The sequence below is a fragment of the Geotrypetes seraphini genome, chromosome 4, assembly GCF_902459505.1.
Source record: "Geotrypetes seraphini chromosome 4, aGeoSer1.1, whole genome shotgun sequence".
NCBI classification, from domain to species: Eukaryota; Metazoa; Chordata; class Amphibia; order Gymnophiona; family Dermophiidae; genus Geotrypetes; species Geotrypetes seraphini.
In genome coordinates this window covers 109,508,945-109,531,415 of record NC_047087.1, presented here as the reverse complement: position 1 = coordinate 109,531,415, position 22,471 = coordinate 109,508,945, and the positions used below count along the sequence as shown (strand labels likewise).

At 47.2% G+C, this 22,471-nt stretch overlaps 1 protein-coding gene and 2 non-coding genes across 4 annotated transcripts in view; 1 reads left to right on the top strand and 2 right to left on the bottom strand.

Moving 5' to 3' along the window:
• The window catches only part of MPZL1 (myelin protein zero like 1), a 73,596-nt gene extending 58,876 nt beyond the window's left edge, over nt 1-14,720 (bottom strand). For both annotated transcript variants that reach the window (XM_033941521.1, XM_033941522.1), the window contains exon 1: nt 14,410-14,720. In XM_033941521.1, coding sequence (XP_033797412.1) covers nt 14,410-14,467 — 58 coding nt within the window. In that variant the 5' untranslated portion in view covers nt 14,468-14,720. The remainder of the gene's footprint in view (nt 1-14,409) is intronic.
• A 352-nt stretch (nt 14,721-15,072) lies between these two features.
• TRNAP-AGG lies at nt 15,073-15,144 on the top strand. Its single transcript has one exon. It is a non-coding gene; the product is annotated as a tRNA-Pro (tRNA).
• A 442-nt stretch (nt 15,145-15,586) lies between these two features.
• On the bottom strand, nt 15,587-15,658 carry TRNAP-CGG. The gene has a single exon. It is a non-coding gene; the product is annotated as a tRNA-Pro (tRNA).
• Nucleotides 15,659-22,471: the final 6,813 nt, after the last annotated feature.

Sequence of the window (22,471 nt, the reverse complement as noted above, 5' to 3'; positions counted from 1 at the left end):
CGCGGACCGGCAAAAATTTCCTGCAGACCGGCACCGGTCCGCGGACCGGCGGTTGAAGAACTGTGTTATACAGCACAGGCTCGACGGAACTTGGACGTTGTGACTTAGACTATTTAAAACATAGTCTAAGTCACAAAAACCCACCTAAAGTGACCAAATAAGCACTGCAAACACATAATACAGACCCCCAGAACTCAGAGTGGGGAATAGACTCTAGGCTCTGCCTGCCTTTTCCTTTATTTTGAAGAACAAACAAAAGAAAAATGAACATAAGTTCATTCATTTTCTGTCATTTTGTCTTCCAAATGGAATTAAGCACATATCTAATTAAAACAGGGGGAAACACTGAATAAGTTGTAAATGAAAATTCATGGTGCCATGATGCCAGCCAAGGTTCCAGTTAAGCTGGAGGTCCAAAGGAACAGGAGTTTAAACTGTTCAAACAAAAAAAGGGAATACATCAAAACTAGAACACCTGCCTTCTGTCTTACATGTCCAAGTCAGTTCACACTTGTGCTTCCTTCCTCATTGCTGGAGCTGCCAAGTTATTTGCTACCAGGAAGGAGATTTTTATCCTAATTCTGGATTTCTGTCAAGCCTATCGGGAAATTTTGGGACAGTCCTGGATTTCTGACTAACCCCATCCTGATGCATCATGGGACTTTCAGCACTGATTTCCTTTGGCAGAATCAGGCACTACAAATCCCACACTGCATTGGGATCACACTACCCCAGTGATCACCGACCCCCCCTCCATAAAAATATTAATCACAACTTGAAAATTGTACCTCTAGATCATCATCACCTGGCAGCCTGGCATAGGAAAGCCTAGTCGTGCTGCACAGAGGTGTCTTAAACCATCTTAGGGGTGGGTTAGGGACCCATAGAGAGGTGGACCCATGCCCATAAGCCCCTGTAATCACTGCATTGATATTGAAACATGTGCACTCCCCTATACACTCCAAAACCCTTTTTACTAGCATATAAGTGACTCCTGCAGCCATAAGGGCTATTGGGGTGGTAGATAAGTGGGTCTAGGGGATTCTGGAGGTGGTTTGGGGGGCTCACCATGCCCTATAAGGGAGCTGTAGTGAGATGAAGACATGGCACCCTTTTTGTGAAGTTCATAGCAGTGCCCTGTAAGGTACCCCACTATTTAGGTGCCATGTCTGGGTGTTCAGTCCATCACTTTGCAGACCCCTCCCACGTCCAACAGGGCTTGTTCTAGGCGTAATTGACTTGGCCGAAAAGTTGGACGAAAATGTGGTATAAAAGATCGATGATTTAGCGCCTTGGACGATCAGATCAGCAGTACATATACTTAGACGATTTTCGAAATGAAAATAAATTTGGACGTATTTTTCTAAAATGTGTCCTAAGCTATTTTTTACTTTGGACGACTTTCGACTTGGACGAAAATGGACTTAGATATTACTTTCAATTATGCCCTTCCACCTGTTCCAGATATATAAATTTGTTTCATTTGTTTTCAGCCAGCCCATTGCTGAAACAATTTTGAATTCTCAGCTCAGCTTTGCCAGATTTAACTGATCAGTACAAGCAGCAAAACTCGACAACCAAATCTCCAATCTACTAATTATGACCCCAGACGACAAAACATTCAGAAAAGAAATAAAGACTCTACTCTTCAAGAAATTCCTGCAAATGACTTAATAGGAGACTTAGAGGGGATATGATAGAGACTTATAAGATCATGAAGGGCATAGAGAGAGTAGAGGGACAGATTCTTCAAACTTTCGAATAATAAAAGAACAAGAGGGCATTCGGAAAAGTTGAAAGGGGACAGATTCAAAACGAATACTAGGAAATTCTTCTTTACCCAACGTGTAAAGAAGAACTTCCAGAGAGCATAATAGGGCAGAGTACGGTACTGGGGTTCTAGAAAGGATTGGACAATTTCCTACTGGAAAAGGGGATAGAGGATTACTGCACAGGTCCTGGACCTGTTGGGCCGCCGCGTGAGCGGACTGCTGGGCACGATGGACCTAAGGTCTGTCCCAGCAGAGGCATTGCTTTTGTTCTTATTTTCTTAATACCGCTAGCAACTTCCCAATTCCCAATACCACTCCAATACCTTCCCGATTCCCCAAAGCAACCTCATTTACTCCTTATCTCCTCTAGAAATTACCAGAGATCTTCTTCATGTAATACCTTTTTTGTAATTCTTTTGTAATCCACCTTGAACCGCAAGGCAGTGGCGGAATAGAAATCTCTAATGTAATGCAATAAAGAAAGAGTAGGGAGGGCAGGACAAGACTTTCTTTGATGGGTATTTCTTTTACACATTTTTTTTTCTTTTAAACATTGTAAAAAAGTTATGATGTATTTTTTCTTCTTTTCTGATCAGTTAAAAAAATGTGCCTGGAGTTCCAGGCTGATTAGGAAGTCAGTGAGGTACTTGTTAATACAACTTTGCTATCACTTATATCACTGACGGATTATGGATTTTTCAGATCGTGGCTTTTGCTAATCAATCTGCTTTGTGTGATATATATAAGAACAGAACTGGATACTTTAACATAATCAAATGAGTATTAAAGATTAACCTTTATGAAAAGATTAAAGTGGTCTTTTGTCTAGTCCTGTTCTAAAAAGATTTTGAAATGGTGATTAATATAAAAAGAGAAAACCAAACCAGATCTGCAACTATAGACTCACAAGAATCCTTTTTGGTCACTAACAAAGTAACATAGCAGATGATGGCAGATAAAAACCTGTATGGTCCATCCAGCCTGCACAACAAGTTAAACTCAAAGTAAGATGCGATACTACATATACAGACTTGATTTGTCCTCATCATTTTCAGGGCACATATTGTAGAAGTCTGTTCTGCACTGGCTTTTATTTTTTTTTTATTCAATCTTTATTAAATTTTAACATCTTACAGAATATTTCAATTCACAAATAGATAATAACATATATGTACTTATAAGAAGAAATTCTTAACAAGAACATATCAATATCTTATCCACCCAACCCATCCTTATCTAAATCCCCCCCCCCACTCACCCTCCAGCTCCCCACCCTACTCCTTTCCATTTGTCTGGCAGGTCATTCATGCGATCACACATACTGCTTAACAAAACTCTCAATTATCTTCTGCATTGCTGCAAAGAAGAAGTTTTTCGGCTGCTCCCAAAACCAGGTAAGAACCGCTTCCTTTACTTCATCATGCTTTTGTCTTTTTTGCTCTCCAGGTCGCCGTGATGCAGCCATGTCTCGTCGCCGGTGACAGTTCTCCCCAGAATACCCCAGAATACTTGGCTCTTCATACCATCTCATGAACTGGGTCATAACTTCCACATGCTGTTGCTTGTGCAGATCAGTAAGCTGTTTGGGAACCCATTGTGCGCAGACTTTCCTGTATCCCAAGTCATCATGCGTTATGGCAAATGCAGATTCACAGCTGTTATTCAAGTTTGCAGCCAACTGAGACGGAAGGTACCGCTGAGATAAGGCATCAGCCATGCAATCCATCCTGGAATTGAGAAAGTCCAAATCACACAGCACCGGAGTGCCAGGGCATGGTGAAGAGTGGGGAGGCATGCCCATGCAACAAAGGACGAGGCACTGCCAAATCCAAAAAGGCGCTTAGGGATGAAAGCTTGTCTTTAACATCCTGCAGGACCACTCCTCCAATAGGAGGGAAAGAAGTACGCTTGATGACCTAGTCACTGCTGAATCCACCTTCGGAGAAGCAAAATGCTTGGTAAAACTGCCCACCATGGGAGAAATCCTTGCCATGGCCCAAGCACAAAATAGGGGATCCTCCAGTTTACCCCAAATCACCGACAGAAAATAACCCACATCGGGGGTTACCAGGGACAGGTGGCAGGTAGCGGCCTCTTGATCACTCCTGATAGAACATTCCTGCTGAACTAGCTGAGCCTGCTGCAGAGTCAATTCCTGCAATGCTTCTGTGATGAGATCCACCAGACGAGCAGGTTTTAAGATCCTGCATGCTTTGGGATCATCAGACAGGTCCCGAGACATACACGGAGCCTGATCGCAGAGCTCTGGCAAACATTCCACATCAGTGGCTGCCGCCGAACCTCCCTGCTAAAGCAGAGGGATCATGACAGCACCCAAAGCCATCGCAGGCATCGCCCTTTTTACGCTCAAGAGTTCATGCTGGGGAACCAAGCAAAAAGACTCGGACCCAGCGGCGGCGACGTCCCCATGGGCAACCTAGACATCAATAGAATGATCAGAGGCATGAACTTCTGTACAAGATATGCCCGAGAGAGCCTATACACAATTCCTGGGGAAAAAGAGGACTCCTACAGCGAAAGTTGCTCTGTGCGCCTCAGACTTAGAATACCTGGAGGACTTTAAAAGTTTTTTTCTGGAAACATGCTTGCGTTACGCCAAAATGCCACCAGCGCTCGCTCACACAAGAACCCCCAAATGTATTTTTCATGGAAATTGGGGCAGAAGACTCTCAAGGAGGGTCTTCCCTGAGGCGAAAGGCACTGCTTCCGTACAGATTTGGTCCTCCTTGCAGGCCGCAGCGCACGCGGAATGTGGCTGCACAACTGACAGCCATCTGCCACAAATGAGGCATGAAATCAACATCTATGAAGTTTGGAGCAAAATCAAAGCTCCTAACCATAAAAAATATAGATTTATTCAAATTGGGGAAAAAATTCAAGATGGCCACCAGGTGCCGATTTTGTACTAAAATCGCCCGAGAAAGGAACAGGAATTCCCTGAAAATGGCGATTTTAGATTTTGGGGTGTAGGGCATACAGGAAAACCATCCAAAAAACCCTTTTTAAAACCCTCCCCAAATCGCCAAAACAGGCTGTCACACGGTTGGTTACTCACTGTTCCATTGTGCTGAATGGGAGAAGTGCAGGCAATGCTGTAGACGCATTTACAGAGCTCTAATGCCTCAAGAAGCTGTAAAGCTGGATTTCAAGTCTTCTGACTGCCCCACCGGCCCAACCAGTGACCTCCATCCGGCAGAGGCATGCAGTCCGGCAGAGGCATGCAGTCCGGCTCCGATCCCTGTAGAGCCTCCACAGAACTGTTCAGCCTGAGCTACACCCATTAGCAGACAAACCTGGAGTGAGCTACCTCCCGATACCGGAGCATTGATTTCTCCTGCAGGCTGTCCAGGGGGCTTACTGGTATAATCCCCCAGAACCCCCCCAGAAACAGATGATTGTCCAATTGTCTGTGATCTCCTGTCGTAAAGATGTCCCTGCAGGGAACCTCCACAGCACGAAGGCAGACCCATGAGGGAAATACCGAAAACATTACAAAAACTATCCAAAGAAAACACGAGCATAAGAAATAAGCTCCTACAGGCTTGGCACGCAGAAAGCAATACTGGATTCTACTGGGCATGCTCCAGGATATGATAGGAGAGGGAGGAGTTATGGCTTCAATCATCTGAAGCTTTCTACAGTGCCTGGTGGTCAGAGATGCATAAATCCCACTAGTCCTGGAATAAAGTGGGATTGTACAAGAACTATGTATTCTGCAAACAAACTAAACAGTTAAGGAAAGAGAATACAGTCCTGTTGAACACCTTTACCAACTGTGAACCAGCTTGTTTCACCATGTTCTGTCTTGATTATATCTTGTCCTACTATCTACAAACTCTGCACTAGAGCAATTATATGTTTTCGTACACCCATTATCCTAAGGACTCTGTCTAATGCAACATGGTCGACCTGATGAAAGGCTTTTTACGATAGTCAATACAACACACTAGAGAGCTGCACGGGAACGGGGATGACGGGAATCCCGCGGGACCCGCGGGGATCCCGCGGGTTCCCCCTTTGGGTCACGGGGATCCCGTGGGGACGCCCCCTAGGGTCGCGGGGATCCCGTGTGGACGCCCCCTAGGGTCGCGGGGATCCCGTGGGGACGCCCCCTAGGGTCGCGGGGTTCCTGCAGGGTTGGATCGCAGTGCACTCGAGCCGCGAGGGTAGTCTCCTTCTCCTTACCTGCCCTGTCGCAGCACACAGCCGAACGGAAATCTTCCCGATGTCAGCGCTGACGTCGGAGGGAGGGCTTAAGCAAAGCCCTCCCTTCCTCCGACGTCAGCGCTGACATCAGGAAGACTTCCGGTCGGCTGTGTGCGGCAGGGCAGGTAGGGAGAAGGCAATGGCGTACGAAAGAGGGGGGAGGGGGCGGTCCGCCCCGGAGAATGTGCACAGCCGGTCAGGTCCCCCGATCGACCGACAACAGGCCCTGCCGACAAATCTCCCTGCCCTGTAGCCGCGAATCTAAATTACCTCTTACAGCAGCTTCACTACTCCAGCTGCTGTAAGAAGGTAATTTAAATTCGCGGCTACAGGACAGGGAGATTTGTCCGACCGGGCCTGTTCTGTTGTCGGTCGGGTGCAAAAGCGCCACAAAGGTGGAGGCAGGGAGGGAGGAAAGGTGGAGTGGAGAAGAAAAGACGCTTAAGGGGGGAGAAGGCCGCTGAAAGCACTGGGGAAGACAAAGGGGTGGAGAATGCCACTGAAAGGACATGGGGAAGACAAAGGGGAGAAAGGCCGCTGAAAGGACATGGGGTAAACAGGAGGAGGGGGGGGGGGAAGGACCCTGAAAGCACTGGGGAAGACAAAGGGGTGGAGAATGCCACTGAAAGGACATGGGGAAAACAGGGGTGGAGAAGGCCGCTGAAAGGACATGGGGAAGACAAAGGGGAGAAAGGCCGCTGAAAGGACATGGGGAAGACAGAGGGGGGAGAAGGACGCTGAAAGGACATGGGGAAGGCAGAGGGGGGAGAAGGATGCTGCCTGACAGGACATGGGGAAGATGGTGGGGGAGAAGGACACTGAAAGGAAATGGGGAAGAGGGAATAGGAAGAAGACGCTGGCAGGGAAGAAGACAGAGGTGCCAGACTATGGGGGGAGCGGAGGGAAAAAGATGGGTGCCAGACCAATTTGGGAGGGGGGAGAAAGGGAGAGGCACAGTAACAGAGCAAATGGAAGACACAGAGAGAAGAGAGGCAGTGGATGGAAGGAATTGAATGAGAACATGAAGAAAGCAGAAACCAGGCAATAAAGGTAGGAAAAAAATTCTTTTTTTTTTTTTTTTTTTGCTTAAGGATAAAGTAGTATATTAGTTGTGTTGATAAAAATTTATAAACATTAGAGGCTCTGGTAGAAACCCTTTTACAAAGTATGTATTCTTCCCAATTAATATTTCCAAATTAATAAAGTCTTTTTGCTTATTTTTAAATGGGTTTCTACCAGAGCCTTTAATTCAATAGCATAATTAAATGAAATAACTATTTCTGTAGTTTATAGGGACGGGCGGGGACGTAGGGGATTCCTCGCGGGGACGTAGGGGATTCCTCGCGGGGACGGGCGGGAACGGAGGGGATTCCTCGCGGGGACGGGTGGGGATGGGTGGGAGTCCTCACGGGGACGGGTGGGGACGGGTGGGATTTCTGTCCCCGCGCAACTCTCTACAACACATAAAAGCTTCCTTCTGATATTCTTTCACTTTTCAACTAACAAGCATGCATAGGGAAAAGAAAAATAGACAATGTGAAAATCACAGTTCAGTGATAAGATTTTGAACTGATGCCACTTGATATGCCAGTACAGACTGGCACACCCAAAAAGATTATAGAAGAGACAAAACAAAAACCTGAGGCTTTTCTAAGGCAGAGAAAAATGAAAACATGTTGTCCTAACATTAAAAAGCACTTACACAAGAATATTCATTCATAGGTGAAACTTGAAAATATGCCAACCGTTGGGCTCTAAAAGAGATAACTGAAGCAATCCAAATAAATGACACAGACACAGGAAACCCTTCACAAATGCAGTGCACCTCATCTCTCTAGAAAACATAAAGAATTCAGTTTACACTTCTTTGGCTCATCACAAAGCATCAGCCAAGTGCGAGTCATGAATATCCGTTCCTTGTTGCTCACTCTCAGGGTTAAGCAGTGGTTTCCTATGTGGTGAATAATACCCATATTAAGAGATCCTCTCCAAACTGAAGAGCATTCACCGTTTCAGCCTTTCTTTCTAGGAAAATCAGTTCATGTCTTTTGCCCTATCTTTTTTTTTTTTCTTTCAGATGGATGCAACTAAAACTGCACACAGACAAATTTTTTTTCAGATAGTACATACTAGTACTATGTAGCAGCACATTTTCCGTGGCATTGCCCAACTGGTCACCTAAAGTAAAATGTACAACTCTATTCTACCTACATCTTCTCTCCTATAAACAATCCAATGTGTTCAAGGAGAGCGACCAGACAGAGAGAGATCACGACACCTTACTTCAGTGTTTCTCAACTCAGTCCTGGAGTACCCCCCTGGCCAGTCAGGTTTTCAGGATATCCACAATGAATATGCATGAAAGAAATTTGCATATAATGGAGACCGTGTATGCAAATCAAGTTTCTGCATATTCATTGTGGATATCCTGAAAACCTGACTGGCCAGGGTATACTCCAGGACCGAGTTGAGAAACACTGCCTTACTTCCCTTCTGGCTCTGCTCAAAGCTGCACAAAACAAAGGCAACAACAGCAACACAAGCCATGAGATGTCCAACAGGTGCAGAACTGCCTGTACTTATAGTCTCACCTCCTCATTCTATCTGCACACAGCCTGGTTAAAGAAAGTAAAGCCCTGATATTTGCTTGTGAGTAACCTGAAGAATTCTGTTAGATTGTAACTTTCATAGGGGTTTGTAGAGGTCCAGCTTGTTCTAATTTCTCAACAGGGTGTGCTAATTTTCTAGAACAGAGGTGACCAACCTCAGTCCTCAGGTTGGGTTTTCAGGATTTCCCAAATGAATATGTATAAGATCTATTTGCATACAATGGAAGCAGTGCGTGCAAATAGATCTCATACAAATTCATTGAGGAAATCCTGAAAACCTGAATAGATTGCAGCCCTCGAGGACCAACATTGGACAACCCTGTTCTAGAGAATAATGAAATTGCAGTGATGCCTTTTCATGTGCTTAAGGCCAGCAGGGAGCAGGGACCTAGCCTGTCACACACCCTCCCTCAAAGGAAAGCCCTGTATACCAGTACCAGAACCTTTATTTAAAAAAAAGAAAGAAAGAAAGAAAGAAAGGCATGCTTGTTCAGCAGCATTAGGAAATTGTGTTAGCCTACATTCTTTTCCATATAATTCTGAACATTCTATTTGCTCTTATGATAGATGCTCTGCACTGAGGATTTCATATGCTGTCCATGACTTCAAGCACCTTTGTCTAAATGACACCTAATTTGTTACCCAAAACTGCATACCTATACTAAAGCTAGGTTTATTTTTCCCTATGCACATCACTTTATGTTACCTATATTAAATTTTAATCTGCCATTTAGATGCCAGCTCCCAGTACTTAGCCATCTGACTGACAATTCTAGTGTTTCTTAGTTCTCTGAAGGGCAAGTAAATTGTATAGTGTTCTACCTGCCGGCAAATCTTCTCAGGAGTTGCCCGCACACCGATACACGCTCCCTAAGGGACTGCGCCTAACTCAAGACTACCTCTCCTTTAGGAGATGAGCAGGAGCCTGGCTCTTCTCCCAAACCTGTAATAGGTATGGTGACTGACTATACACATCTGGACTGGCTTGCTGCACACCCTGTAAGACCAGGTCCTAGAAACATGATGGCAAATAAAGGCCAAATGGCCCATCCAGTCTGCCCATCCAGGTTTTGCTGTTTCATTTGCTTTACTGAAGAATTCTCATTTATGTCTTTACTTTTCTGCAGAGAAGAACTAGTGGGAAGTGGGATAGACCACGTCAACCTTGAGACAGACAATCTTTATTTTGTATTTATAAACTTAAAACTATAATACATATAAAATCACATGAAAAAGTCCCATGTATAAAATGTTATTTGTTGGAGAAAGCCAATGGATGACCCAACATGGTCCATGTTTAGGCCTCCAACTGGAGGCCTGCCTCAGGGGTGTTGTTATGGGTCCATTAGGTGTCATTCCAGTGCTGGAAATACAAATTTTTAAAATGAAGCATCTGCTCAACTAAAAGAAACTAAAAATGTCTACAGGACTCATAGAGAAGTCAAAACCTGGGCTCCTGGGTTTCTGTTCCCTCTCTTTTGTTCTAAATTTATTTTTCTGCAAACATCAGATTTAACTAAGTTGTAAAATTTGGTGAAATTATTACTTTGCTAAAGGTAAAATGTTTCCTGTACTTCTTTAACAAATAAAAGTAACAAAACATTTACTTAAGTTACTATAAACACTGTATAAACTAGAGCCTATTTTTCATATTGCATTCCTCCCTTGGAAAATATAAGGCTGGATATTTCAGTGGCCTAGCATAGGAAGGTAGTAAGGGGTCTAGTATCCATACTGGTCCTGATCAGATTGGGGTCTTTGAAGGCTGTGAGGTTAAAATATATACTGTAATCATGGGATCCTAGAAGCTTATGTACCACAACATCTTTTAGCTGGAGCTCTAAAACAGTGTTTTTCAACCTTTTTACACCTATGGACCGGCAGAAATAAAATAATTATTCTATGGACCGGCATCGGTCCATGGACCGGCGGTTGAGGAACACTGGGCTAAGTCGTGAGCCAGACCCCACCCATCTCTACCCAATCTCCACCCCAGACCCCCCCCCCCATAATACTACTACCGTATTTTCGCGGATATAACGCGCGCGTTATATGTGATTTTACGTACCGCGCATACCCCTCGCGCGCTATATGCCTGAGCGCGGTATACAAAAGTTTTTTAACATAGTTCCCACCCCGCCCGACGCCCGATTCACCCCCCCAGCAGGACCGCTCGCACCCCCACCCCGAACGACCGCTCGCACGCGCTCCCACCCGCACCCGCATCCACGATCGGAGCAAGAGGGAGCCCAAGCCCTCTTGCCCGGCCGACTCCCCGACGTCCGATACATCCCCCCCCCGGCAGGACCACTCGCACCCTCACCCCGAAGGACCGCCGACTCCCCAACAATATCGGGCCAGGAGGGAGCCCAAACCCTCCTGGCCACGGCGACCCCCTAACCCCACCCCGCACTACATTACGGGCAGGAGGGATCCCAGGCCCTCCTGCCCTCGACGCAAACCCCCTCCCCCCAACGACCGCCCCCCCCCAAGAACCTCCGCCCGTCCCCCAGCCGACCCGCGACCCCCCTGGCCGACCCCCACGACACCCCCACCCGCCTTCCCCGTACTTTGTGTAGTTGGGCCAGAAGGGAGCCCAAACCCTCCTGGCCACGGCGACCCCCTAACCCCACCCCGCACTACATTACGGGCAGGAGGGATCCCAGGCCCTCCTGCCCTCGACGCAAACCCCCCTCCCTCCAACGACCGCCCCCCCCAAGAACCTCCGACCGACCCGCGACCCCCCTGGCCGACCCCCCCACCCCCCTTCCCCGTACCTTTGGAAGTTGGCCGGACAGACGGGAGCCAAACCCGCCTGTCCGGCAGGCAGCCAACGAAGGAATGAGGCCGGATTGGCCCATCCGTCCTAAAGCTCCGCCTACTGGTGGGGCCTAAGGCGCGTGGGCCAATCAGAATAGGCCCTGGAGCCTTAGGTCCCACCTGGGGGCGCGGCCTGAGGCACATGGGCCAAACCCGACCATGTGTCTCAGGCCGCGCCCCCAGGTGGGACCTAAGGCTCCAGGGCCTATTCTGATTGGCCCACGCGCCTTAGGCCCCACCAGTAGGCGGAGCTTTAGGACGGATGGGCCAATCCGGCCTCATTCCTTCGTTGGCTGCCTGCCGGACAGGCGGGTTTGGCTCCCGTCTGTCCGGCCAACTTCCAAAGGTACGGGGAAGGGGGGTGGGGGGGTCGGCCAGGGGGGTCGCGGGTCGGTCGGAGGTTCTTGGGGGGGGGCGGTCGTTGGAGGGAGGGGGGTTTGCGTCGAGGGCAGGAGGGCCTGGGATCCCTCCTGCCCGTAATGTAGTGCGGGGTGGGGTTAGGGGGTCGCCGTGGCCAGGAGGGTTTGGGCTCCCTTCTGGCCCAACTACACAAAGTACGGGGAAGGCGGGTGGGGGTGTCGTGGGGGTCGGCCAGGGGGGTCGCGGGTCGGCTGGGGGACGGGCGGAGGTTCTTGGGGGGGGGCGGTCGTTGGGGGGAGGGGGTTTGCGTCGAGGGCAGGAGGGCCTGGGATCCCTCCTGCCCGTAATGTAGTGCGGGGTGGGGTTAGGGGGTCGCCGTGGCCAGGAGGATTTGGGCTCCCTCCTGGCCCAATATTGTCGGGGAGTCGGCGGTCCTTCGGGGTGGGGGTGCGAGTGGTCCTGCCGAGGGGGGAGAAGAATCGGACGTCGAGGGGGGGCATCAGGCTTTCAGGATGGGGACAGGACTTCAAGGGGGGACAGGCAGATCTTCAAGGGGGACAGGCAGACCTTCAAGGGGGACAGGACTTCAAGGGGGGACAGGCAGACCTTCAAGGGGGGACAGGACTTCAAGGGGGACAGGCACGGAGAGGCGGGGCAGTGCACCGAAAGTCAGGGCGGGTGAACGGTGAGTCGGGGCAACCAGAGGAGAGTCGGGGAGGGCGAAAGGAGAGTCGGGGTGGCCAGAGGAGAGTCGGGCAGCATGCGCGTTATATGCCTGAGCGCGGTATAGAAAAGTTTTTGTACATATCATCGTGATTTCTGCGCGCTATACCCCTGTGCGCGTTTTACAATGGTGCGCGTTATATCCGCGAAAATACGGTAATTGCACCTTGCACATCCCATGCCTCATCTGGAAGCCTTCCCTCTGACGTTGCAACGTCAGAGAGAAGGCTTCCGGTTCAGGCGCAGGATGCCCGTAGGAGCCGCTGCCCGTGGCTTTGTGCACTGAACCAGTTAGGAAGAGGGAGCTGGCTTGAAGATAACGCCGCATCGATCGCACCGTAGACCGGCGGTTGAAGAACACTGTGTTGGGCCTGATGCACGTGCTGGCCCTGTGGACTGGCAGGAAATTTCTGTGGACCGGCACTGGTCCATGGACCGGTGGTTGAAGAACACTGCTCTAAAAGACATCTTCATGACATATAGGGACTCCTTACTAGCGATCTGACAGTAAGTATGAGAACCAGTGCAAACATTTAGCAATACTCCCACTCCACCTCCAAAGTCCTGCAATATTTTTCAATTCTAATCTGGCTATTTGGCATGTCAATGAAGGCTAAAAACCAAATATCTTCAAACAATAATAAACTTCTATTCATTATGACAGGGCTGGCCATACAACTGATTATGAAGAACTGGAAAAATTGGGTCCGGTTGAATTATGCATTCTAGTGGAACTCTTTATGTCATACTAGCTGATGCCCCGGCGTTGCACGGGTATTTAATTATAGCAATAACACTGTAAATGGATTCAAATAAAGATACTTTATAGTGGTGAATGAAATTATTTTTTTACAAGCTTAATAAAAAGTACAATATTCAAATTATAATGTGAAATATTTGACAAAATGAATACAATACAACTAACGCAAAACGTGATTATAAACAACATTTTTAGTTTCACCTCCTGGAGCAAGAACATATAAATTCTTGGGTGAACCCACCCTTGAGCAAGCAACATAGAGTTGTGGGCCGCGAGACCCCCAGAACATATCACCCCAGGTAGTGAGGGATCTGCATACCAAGTTTCGTTCAAATCGGTCAAGCCGTTTTTGAATTACTTTGAGAATGGCAGCTTTTTACATTTTTTCCATTGACATGAATGGGTGAAATCTGATTTTCTGTTTGTAGCTCCGCCCACGTGTGCAGGTGGGCCGCGAGACCCCCAGAACATATCAGCCCAGGTAGTGAGGGATCTGCATACCAAGTTTCGTTCAAATCGGTCAAGCCGTTTTTGCGTGATCGCGGCACATACACACACACACACACACACACACATACATACCTCCGATTTTATATATACTGTATATAGATTTTTAAAATGGAGGGTGTAATAGCCATTCAGCAGAGGCATTATAAGAGATTGCAAGATGTCTGGGAGCCATTAACAAAATTTTGTGAAGAGTGATTATTATTATTTATTCCCTTTTAATAATACATATCCAGAGTGGGTGGGGTTTCCTTAAAATATTTATGGTGGAGGGATATTATTGGAGGTGGTATGGGGGGTTGATATGAAAAACAATATGATTGAATATTAAGTGATGTTAAAGTGTAAATGTTTCTATATTATGTTGCACTTACTGGTAGTTTTAACATGAATAAAGAATTGGGGGAAAAAATTCTAATCGGGCTAAAACCTGCCCATTTTTTTTCTATGCCAAAGTTGGTTTCTGTTTGTTTTTTACGCCAACTCCTGTCACTGGTAGTTTCCCTGTGGCCAGTCGCTGGGCACAGCACCCAACAGTCCAGCTCCGGAGAACGAGGCCCTCAACTAACCGAGGTACCCTCTCACCATACAGCGCCCCTGAACTCCAACCCCGATGTGGGTTTCCACTTACCAAAGAGCTCCAGCATCAAAATCACGGCACAAAGCCTCACCGAGTCGAATCTCCACATCTCAATCTTCGCCAAACGGCACTTCCAGCCCCACAATGGACAACACCAGATACAGCCCAAGAGCGCGTCAGCTCACCTCAGCCTTCTCTCCTAACTTACTCCTCATTGGCTAAATCGGGCATCGTAAGGATCTTGAAACTACTTCGTCATCGTCTCGAGGATTGTCTACTACACTTTCTCTACCTCCCGATTCTGTTATTTAGTAGGATTCCTGGCCGACCGCGCAATCGGTGTTAAGCATAGCTTGGTTGATGTCAGAAGGCGGAAGTAATTGACTATTGGTAGATAGTGACTGTCATTCAATTAAAGGCTCCTTTTCTCCTCCCCTCCCCTTGGTGAGGAAGCAGGGGAAGGGCGGGTGAAAATGAAAAATGGGGAAGGGGTGATAAAAAAACATTCAGATAAAAATAACGTTTCGGTTTGCAGTCAGTAATTGTTCTTCTTAGGGGTGTGCTTGAACTCATTATCTAGTCATGATATTATGGAAAGAAAGGCAAAAACGTTGACAGTTTGTTTGTACACGATTTTCGAATACTAGTTATGCATTTGCCCAACTGCGGTGAAGGTGGTTTCTTCTTGAGTCACTGAAAAGCTTGCTCCATAGCGGCTCGTTGGTCTAGGGGTATGATTCTCGCTTAGGGTGCGAGAGGTCCCGGGTTCAAATCCCGGACGAGCCCTTGTTTTATTTTTATTTTTATTTTGGCAAATCCATGGGTCTGTTTAGAACACTTCAAGAATTTGACTTTAAGTGTTTTTTTAATTTAAATCTTTTATACCAACTGTATGATTTACTGTATATTTGGAAAATATACGGTTCGTTGTGTCCTTTTATCCATCTGCCTGCATATATAACTGTGAGGCCAAACAATGGCTGACATATTTGTACCAAACAAGGATTAGAGGCAATTGTTTTAAAAATCGCGCAATCAACGCCGGAGGGCTTCAGCAATAGAACGAAAAGCCGTTTGCTAGTTATTTTAAAATGATAAAAGAAAAAACATGCTAAAAGAAAAAGATCATCTACAGAGTATATTGGGCTGTGTATATATAATATTTACCGTCTATGATTTTATATTTGGGATTTAAAAAAAAAAAAATGTTATAGTTGTTTTAAAATTAGGGCTCGTCCGGGATTTGAACCCGGGACCTCTCGCACCCGAAGCGAGAATCATACCCCTAGACCAACGAGCCACTTCCATGTGTCAGCCCTTATGCTTGGCTCTTTAAATTAGTAATGTTTGGCTAGTGATGTTATTTCTCGTATTTGTGATGTTTTTTCCTGTAAAATCTGTTCTGGGGAATGGTTAGGATCTTATAGACCATTCAGTACGGTGGACACGCTAGGCTGCGAGGAGTGTTGATGAACTGGAACATTGTCAGCTTGGGCTCTGAGGAAGTGCTGGCTGGTGCAAAAGTCGATCAGTTTCCCACGTTATTGGTGCTAACTTTACCATTTAATGCACACAGCACGTGTGTACTCAATATCTGGTTGCACTGGTACTGGAAAAGCCGGTGTAGATTAAAACATCAGTATAAGCATAATTCTTAAAGAACAATCGAAAAGCATCTGATTAAACAAAAAAGCCTGCTCCTAATGTCGACGAACTTGCATCCGAATTGACGCCGCCTTAATTAATGGCAGCGTCTTTCACCACAGAATTCAGGAGCAATGAGGTTACTCTTGTGAGGCGTTATAAGACCCTATCCTAATTTGTGGCTGCGGATAAACGTACTTCATCTTGCCTTTTGTTTTTATAGATTAGCTTTTGTTTGAGCTTCGAGTTCCATTCTAAATTCATGTAAATCATCAATTTAATCCAGGCATATACCAGTGCTGATCACTAGTTATTAAAAGAGACAGGATATAAATATGCATCTGTTAAATGATTTAAGAGTATGGCTGAATCCAAGCTCGCGCTCGCCGGTAGTAGCCACGAGCGGGCCTCCATGGGTCTGGGCCCACCCAGCCTCGGTGCACACTCCACAGCGTCCGCATAGCAAGCTGGACTGTTCTATGAAGGCTCTCGTGGTCCTGCAGCTCCCTCCGTCTCTCCTTTAGCAACAGCAGCAATTTCAACAGGCCATTTGGGATCAAGTGAATAAATTATTGGATAATCCAGTAGCATTGACATACGATACCGTCCTATTTGGCACGTTCATGAGGGCTAAAAGCCAAATATCTTCCCATAATATGACAGGGGTTGCCATACAACTTATTTTGAGGACTTGGAAAAACTGGGATCGGTTAAATTATAATTTCTGATGGGAATCTTTATGCCACATTTTTAAAATGGAACCTATGTTGGCCATCCCAGGGACATTATAGGAAATTTTTGGATGGTTGGGAGCCATTGACAAAATTCTGTAAGGAATGATAACTGAACTGATCTTATTTTTGGCCCTTTCATCACACACATCCAGGGTGGGCGGGAGGAGGGGGGGTTGCACTATTATTTTAAGTTGGGTAAAATATTGTAAGATTCTATGTATTTGTTTTTCTTGATTATTTATTAGGTGGGTGGGATGGTTAAAATGATTGCTCGTATATATCTGTAAGATCATTGTGCTTTTCTTGTACTATTATATGTATTTATATACAGTGGAACCTTGGTTTACGAGCATAGTTCGTTCCAGAAGCATGCTCGTAAACCAAAATACAGTGGTACCTCGGTTTACGAGTGTTTTGCAAGATGAGCAAAACATTTACAAAATCGGTGCCTCGGAAACCGAGCGTGCCTCGATTTGCGAGCAGCGCCCCCTGTGATCCGGCACCCTCCCCCCACCCCCTCCCGTGATTTGGCAACCCCTCCCCCCCCCTCCCCGCTGCAATCTGAAGTCCCCCACCCGAACCCACTTCTTACTGTCATCTGGGCCTCGGCACCAGCATGTCCTGTGCGTTGGTGCCGGTGCCCGAAGATCGGCCACCTCTTCTTGCTGCCCCCCCTCCTCCCGTATGAACCGGCACCCCCCGCCCGAACAGGATGTGCCGGTGCCGCTAGAAGATCTTCCTGCTTCTGCCGGCCTTGAGCATGCATCTGCGCATGCTCAAGGCCTGCAAGTTCATGCTCTCTCCGAGATTCTCAGAGATCTCGGAGAGAGCGTGAACTCGCAGAGATCTCTGAGAATCTCGGCGAGAGGGAGAATTAGAAGTCCTTGAGCATGCGCAGATGCATGCTCAAGGCCGGCAGAAGCAGGAAGATCTTATAGCGGCACCGGCATGTCCTGTGGGCTGCATGCCGATGCCAGACGGGGGGTAAGTTTAAATTGTTCGGGCGGGGGGTGACGGTTCGCGTGGGGGGGGGTGACGGTTCAAGCGGGGGGCCTTTGCAAGCAGGGGGAAGCGATGCCGGTTATCGAGGGGTGTTCGCAAATCGAGTCAACACTCGGTTTGCGAGAATGTTTTGCTCTTCTTGCAAAACACTCGCAAACCGGGTTACTCGCAAACCAAGGTTTGACTGTATTTGTTTTGCACAGTTGTGGTTTGAGAAAATCAATAAAGAATATTAAAAAAAACAAAAAAAAAACAGGCTGCCTGCAGCTGACCCGGAAACCTTCTTTCTTTTGTTTTCGGCGACCCTACACCTCACTCTAACACAAGTTCCTATTCAACCTGGGTAGAAAACCGCAGAAACAAGGCTTCGGGGTCAGGCGTAGGAAGGATGCAGCAATCACTGCCGCTGCTAAGGGAGAGGGAAGGAGCTGCAAGACTGCATGAGCCTCCCTAGCCGAGCCCAGCTGCTTGCTTTCTCCAGACTGGGCCAATGGAAGGGAAGAGAAGGGGAAAATTGTTGGAACAGGAAGGGAAGAGGTGCTGCATGGGGTAGGAGAAGAGAGAGGGAGAAATAGACAAGGGGAGATCAGGTAGGAGAAATGTTGCATAGTAGGGCAATATTATGTTGAACATGTTTGTGGGAGGGAGAGCTGCTGCACTGGGACGCAAGAGGGAGAAAAGTTGGACATGGTTGTGGGAAGGAGGGGAAGATGCTGCATGGCTGGGGGAGGAGATATTAGGCATGGTAATGGGAAGGGAGACCTGCTGTATAGGTGAGACAAGAGAGGGAGAAATGTTGGGCATAGTTATGGGAGGGCACAGGTAGAACAGGATTGATTTTTCAGTGGGTCCTAGGCATACCAGTACACTGAGCCCCTGGCCCTGCTCCTCACCACACCTTTACTTCTTTATTTCTACTCAATTTTTTTTTCTCTTTATTTTAAAATGTTGGGATTTTTTTTCTTCACAAAAAAAAGTTGGATCTGGAGGTGTCCTGATTCTGTTTTGGTCTGTCACTGAACAGTCCCAGGCAGATTGATTCTTAAAGCTGGATCCAAAGAAGAACTCGAGATCCAACTTTACTGTGAAGAAAAAAAAATCCCTACCTTCCTAGGCAGAGCAGAAGATCTGGCCAGGGCACAGTAGAGCACAAACAAGGCAGCAAAGGAGAAGATCCAAGGACATGGCTGACTAGTTAAAAGCCGGGTCCTCTAGATTTCTTGGCTTTTACTTATTTTCCTTGACTCTCTTCCAGTTTTATACCCCATTTGAGATCATTCTTGATCCTCCCAAGGTAGGGTTACCAGATTTATGTCTGTAAAAACCTGGACATGTGGTCCCGCCCCTAGCTATGCCCTGTTCCACTTCTAGCCCTGCCCCGTTCTGCCTCTAACCCTGCCCTCCACAAAGCCTCATCTTTGGTTTTTGACCTCCAGGAAGATCTCTGAGCATGTGTGGATGCATGTGATGTCATTTGCGCATACTCAAAGGTCCTCCAGATGCGGCTGGGAGGTCGGGACTTTCCAAAACTTAGACAAACTACCGGGTTTTGGAAAGTCCGTCCGGGCACCCAGACAGTCCTCTAAAAAGAGAACATGTCTGGGTTTTCCCAGATGTCTGGTAACTCTATCCCAAGGTTTAGTACCTCCCACCCAATCATGTTGCCCTCACCCCCAGGCTTAGTACCCACTCAGATCACTCTAGGTAGCCTCCCTAGCTCAAATCTTTTTTCCTTCCAAGATTCAAGGTCACACATCCCCCTACCCAGACTCAAACTAAACTCCAACTCACTTTTGTTTGCCCCAAGTTAATCCCTTTAGCCATTTCATACCTGCTACCTCCTGGCTCCTACATCAAGCAACTCTTTTCTGCTTGAGTCACTCTCACATGACTCAGCCACATGCACAGGCCCAATGGCAGTGACTCCTGTTACTCCTCCTCTCTCCTGAGGCTGGATATGGACCAAATCTGCAGCACTTAGGCTATACACTGTGCAGCATGTACCCCTCCATTTTGCTGCGGTACCAGCAGTGCACAGCAGAAGACTGAATCACAGAGTCCTCACCTTCCTTTCAAAGGCAGCTGCCAACTGGGCTTCTTTGCTATGCCACAAATTTCAAGAAAACAATAAATGATGGTTGCTGACAACATCCACTCCCAACACGTTACTACATGTGATGACATCATCAGATCAGCACATCAAGCCTCCCTGAACCCTTTGGGTCTGAAGCATGTGCCTAGTTTGCCTATCCTTTAATCCTTCCCTGGGCTTTGGGGGACACATGTTGGACACGGAGGGGAGGGAAGGAGAGATGCTCTGTGGGGCTGGGGTGGGGGGGAGAAAGAAGAAATGTTGGACACAGGTGCAAAAGAGAGAGGTAGTGGACAATGAGAGGGAAGAGAGGGAGAGGTGGTCATAGGGGAAGGGAGAAAGAGGGAGATGGTGGATCTAGAAGCAGAAGGGATTGGAGAGATGCAAAACAATGGGAAGGAGGAAAGAGAGAGGGAGAAATGCTGGACCATAGTGGAGGTGATGGGGCAGGAGGGAGGAGAGATGAGATATGAAAATTTCAGGCTATGAGGGTAGGAGGGGAGAAATAGGGAGCAGATGCTGAGCTAGGAAGATGGTGAGAGGAAGAGGCTGGGAATGGTGGAATCATATGGGAGAGGCCAGGGAGTATGCATGAGAGAAGGATAATGATTGTATGGGGTAGAAATATGGTAAAGAGAAAAGGGAGAGTATATTGCACTAAATGAAAAGATAGATATAATAGACATCTTGGAGACCTGGTGGAAGGAAGATAACCAATGGGACACTATATCACAGTAGCAGGGTGAATCAAATTGGTGGAAGCTTAGTTAAAGAGGGCCTTGAATTGAATAATCTACAAATTCTACAGGAACTGAAACACATCTTAGAATCCCTACGGGTAGAAATTCCATGTGTAAAGGGGAAAAGGATAATGATAGGTGTATACTACCATCTGCCTGACCAGGATGAACAGACAGATGCTGAAATATCAGAAAGTAGAGAGGCTATCAAACTCGGTAATATAATAAGTGTTCCAGTGCAATAGGGATGGTATGCTAAACCATAGGGTTGTACATCTGTACTTGTGAGCATACTGCAGAAGATGTCAATCACAGCTTTTCAACTCCTCCTTCTCCCTGGTCTCTGCTGCCCCTTCAGTTCTTCTGCAGGCAAGCATGAAAGTGTCGTTCTAATCTGTTCCATTCATTCCTTTATTGTTTTGCATTTTTTTCAGTTTGTTGGTGGATTTTTTACATGGCTCACAGGAGTGCTGTGCCTGCTTGGACAGGATCAGATTTTAGTCTGCAGCTGGCAGGTGTATCCTTCAGGGACCTGTGCAGCCGTCTGCTGAAGATTTATGGAGCTCAAGATTCCAGGCCCTCAGCACTTCCTCGCTTCCTTGACTTAGTCAGGAGCTTGAGCGCAGGCTGTTAGGCATCAACAGTGTCCTTTGAGGCACTCACGGTGCTGACTGCAGTTTCGCCTCCTCCACCTCGTTTCTGCATTCGTCACAGCCCAGGGGCATAGAGGATCAATCCGACGATAGGCTGATTGGCAGTCCAAAGATCTCGGTGTGGCAGCTGACTGGCAACTTGAAACAAAGAACCCCTCCAGATCCAGCTACACTTTAAAGAAGCTGAAGTAGGCTATGTTACCATTTCCCCAGCACATGTTCTGTGAGTACAGGCTGCGATAGCCTATGGGGAAAAGCAGGAAGAGTCTTGAAAACTGTGTTTTGACTGTTTCTGCAATTAAGTCTTTGTTTCTCCTCCTCTAAAAATCCTTTTTTTTAAGTTTTTGGTCAGCTCTGAAGCATTTTTAAGTCGTTTACTGGGCCAATATGTTGCCATGGCAGCCATCTTGGACTGCCTGATTTTTTTCCCCCCTAAGTTCTCAGACCTCTTCAAAACACCTCATTTTGCCTCAAAACTGATAGGGATGGAGTCCTCAGACCCTAATACCTCTATATCATGCCTTATTTGTACTGGATGGGCGACTGAAGAGTGCCCTTGCGCCATATGTGTGGCACGAGATGGAGGGGCAGAAGCTTAGGGCTTAGCCCCTCCAAAGACCTCTAGGGCTAGAGAAAGGCAGATAGTCCCATTGGGAGGAATACAACATCTTCTTGAGCCCTGGGACAGCAGCCTTGCGTACTGTAAGGGCATAGATGCTTCACAGCCCAAGAAAAGGCATTTGTTCTGCCCTGAGGGGCAAGGAGAATTGCCCTCTCAGGCCTTTACCCCAGAGTTCATTAATCTCCTCTGGCAGGCTTATGCACAAGACAGAAATCCGCCCGTCAGACACATGAGTGAGCAGCCCAGTTTGCAGGCCTCTTTGGACACTCAGAGCCCGTTTTAATTGAGTGAAAGCTATTCTGGATGGTGACATAAGAACATAAGAAATGCCGCTGCTGGGTCAGACCAGTGGTCCATCGTGCCTAGCAGTCCGCTCACGCATCAGCTCCCAGGACAAAGACCAGTGCTCTAAATGCGCCAGACAATCGCACGCAGACAAATGAGCAGAGACAAATGCGCGCAGGACGTCAGCACACTGGATTAAAAGTTAAATTTAAAGCGCTCTGAGGGGGAGTGTGGGCGGGGGGAACCTCCCACTTTTCTTACAAGTGTTGGCGCTGCCATTGGGCCTCTGTAAAATAGATCATAAGAACATAAGAATTGCCGCTGCTGGGTCAGACCAGCGG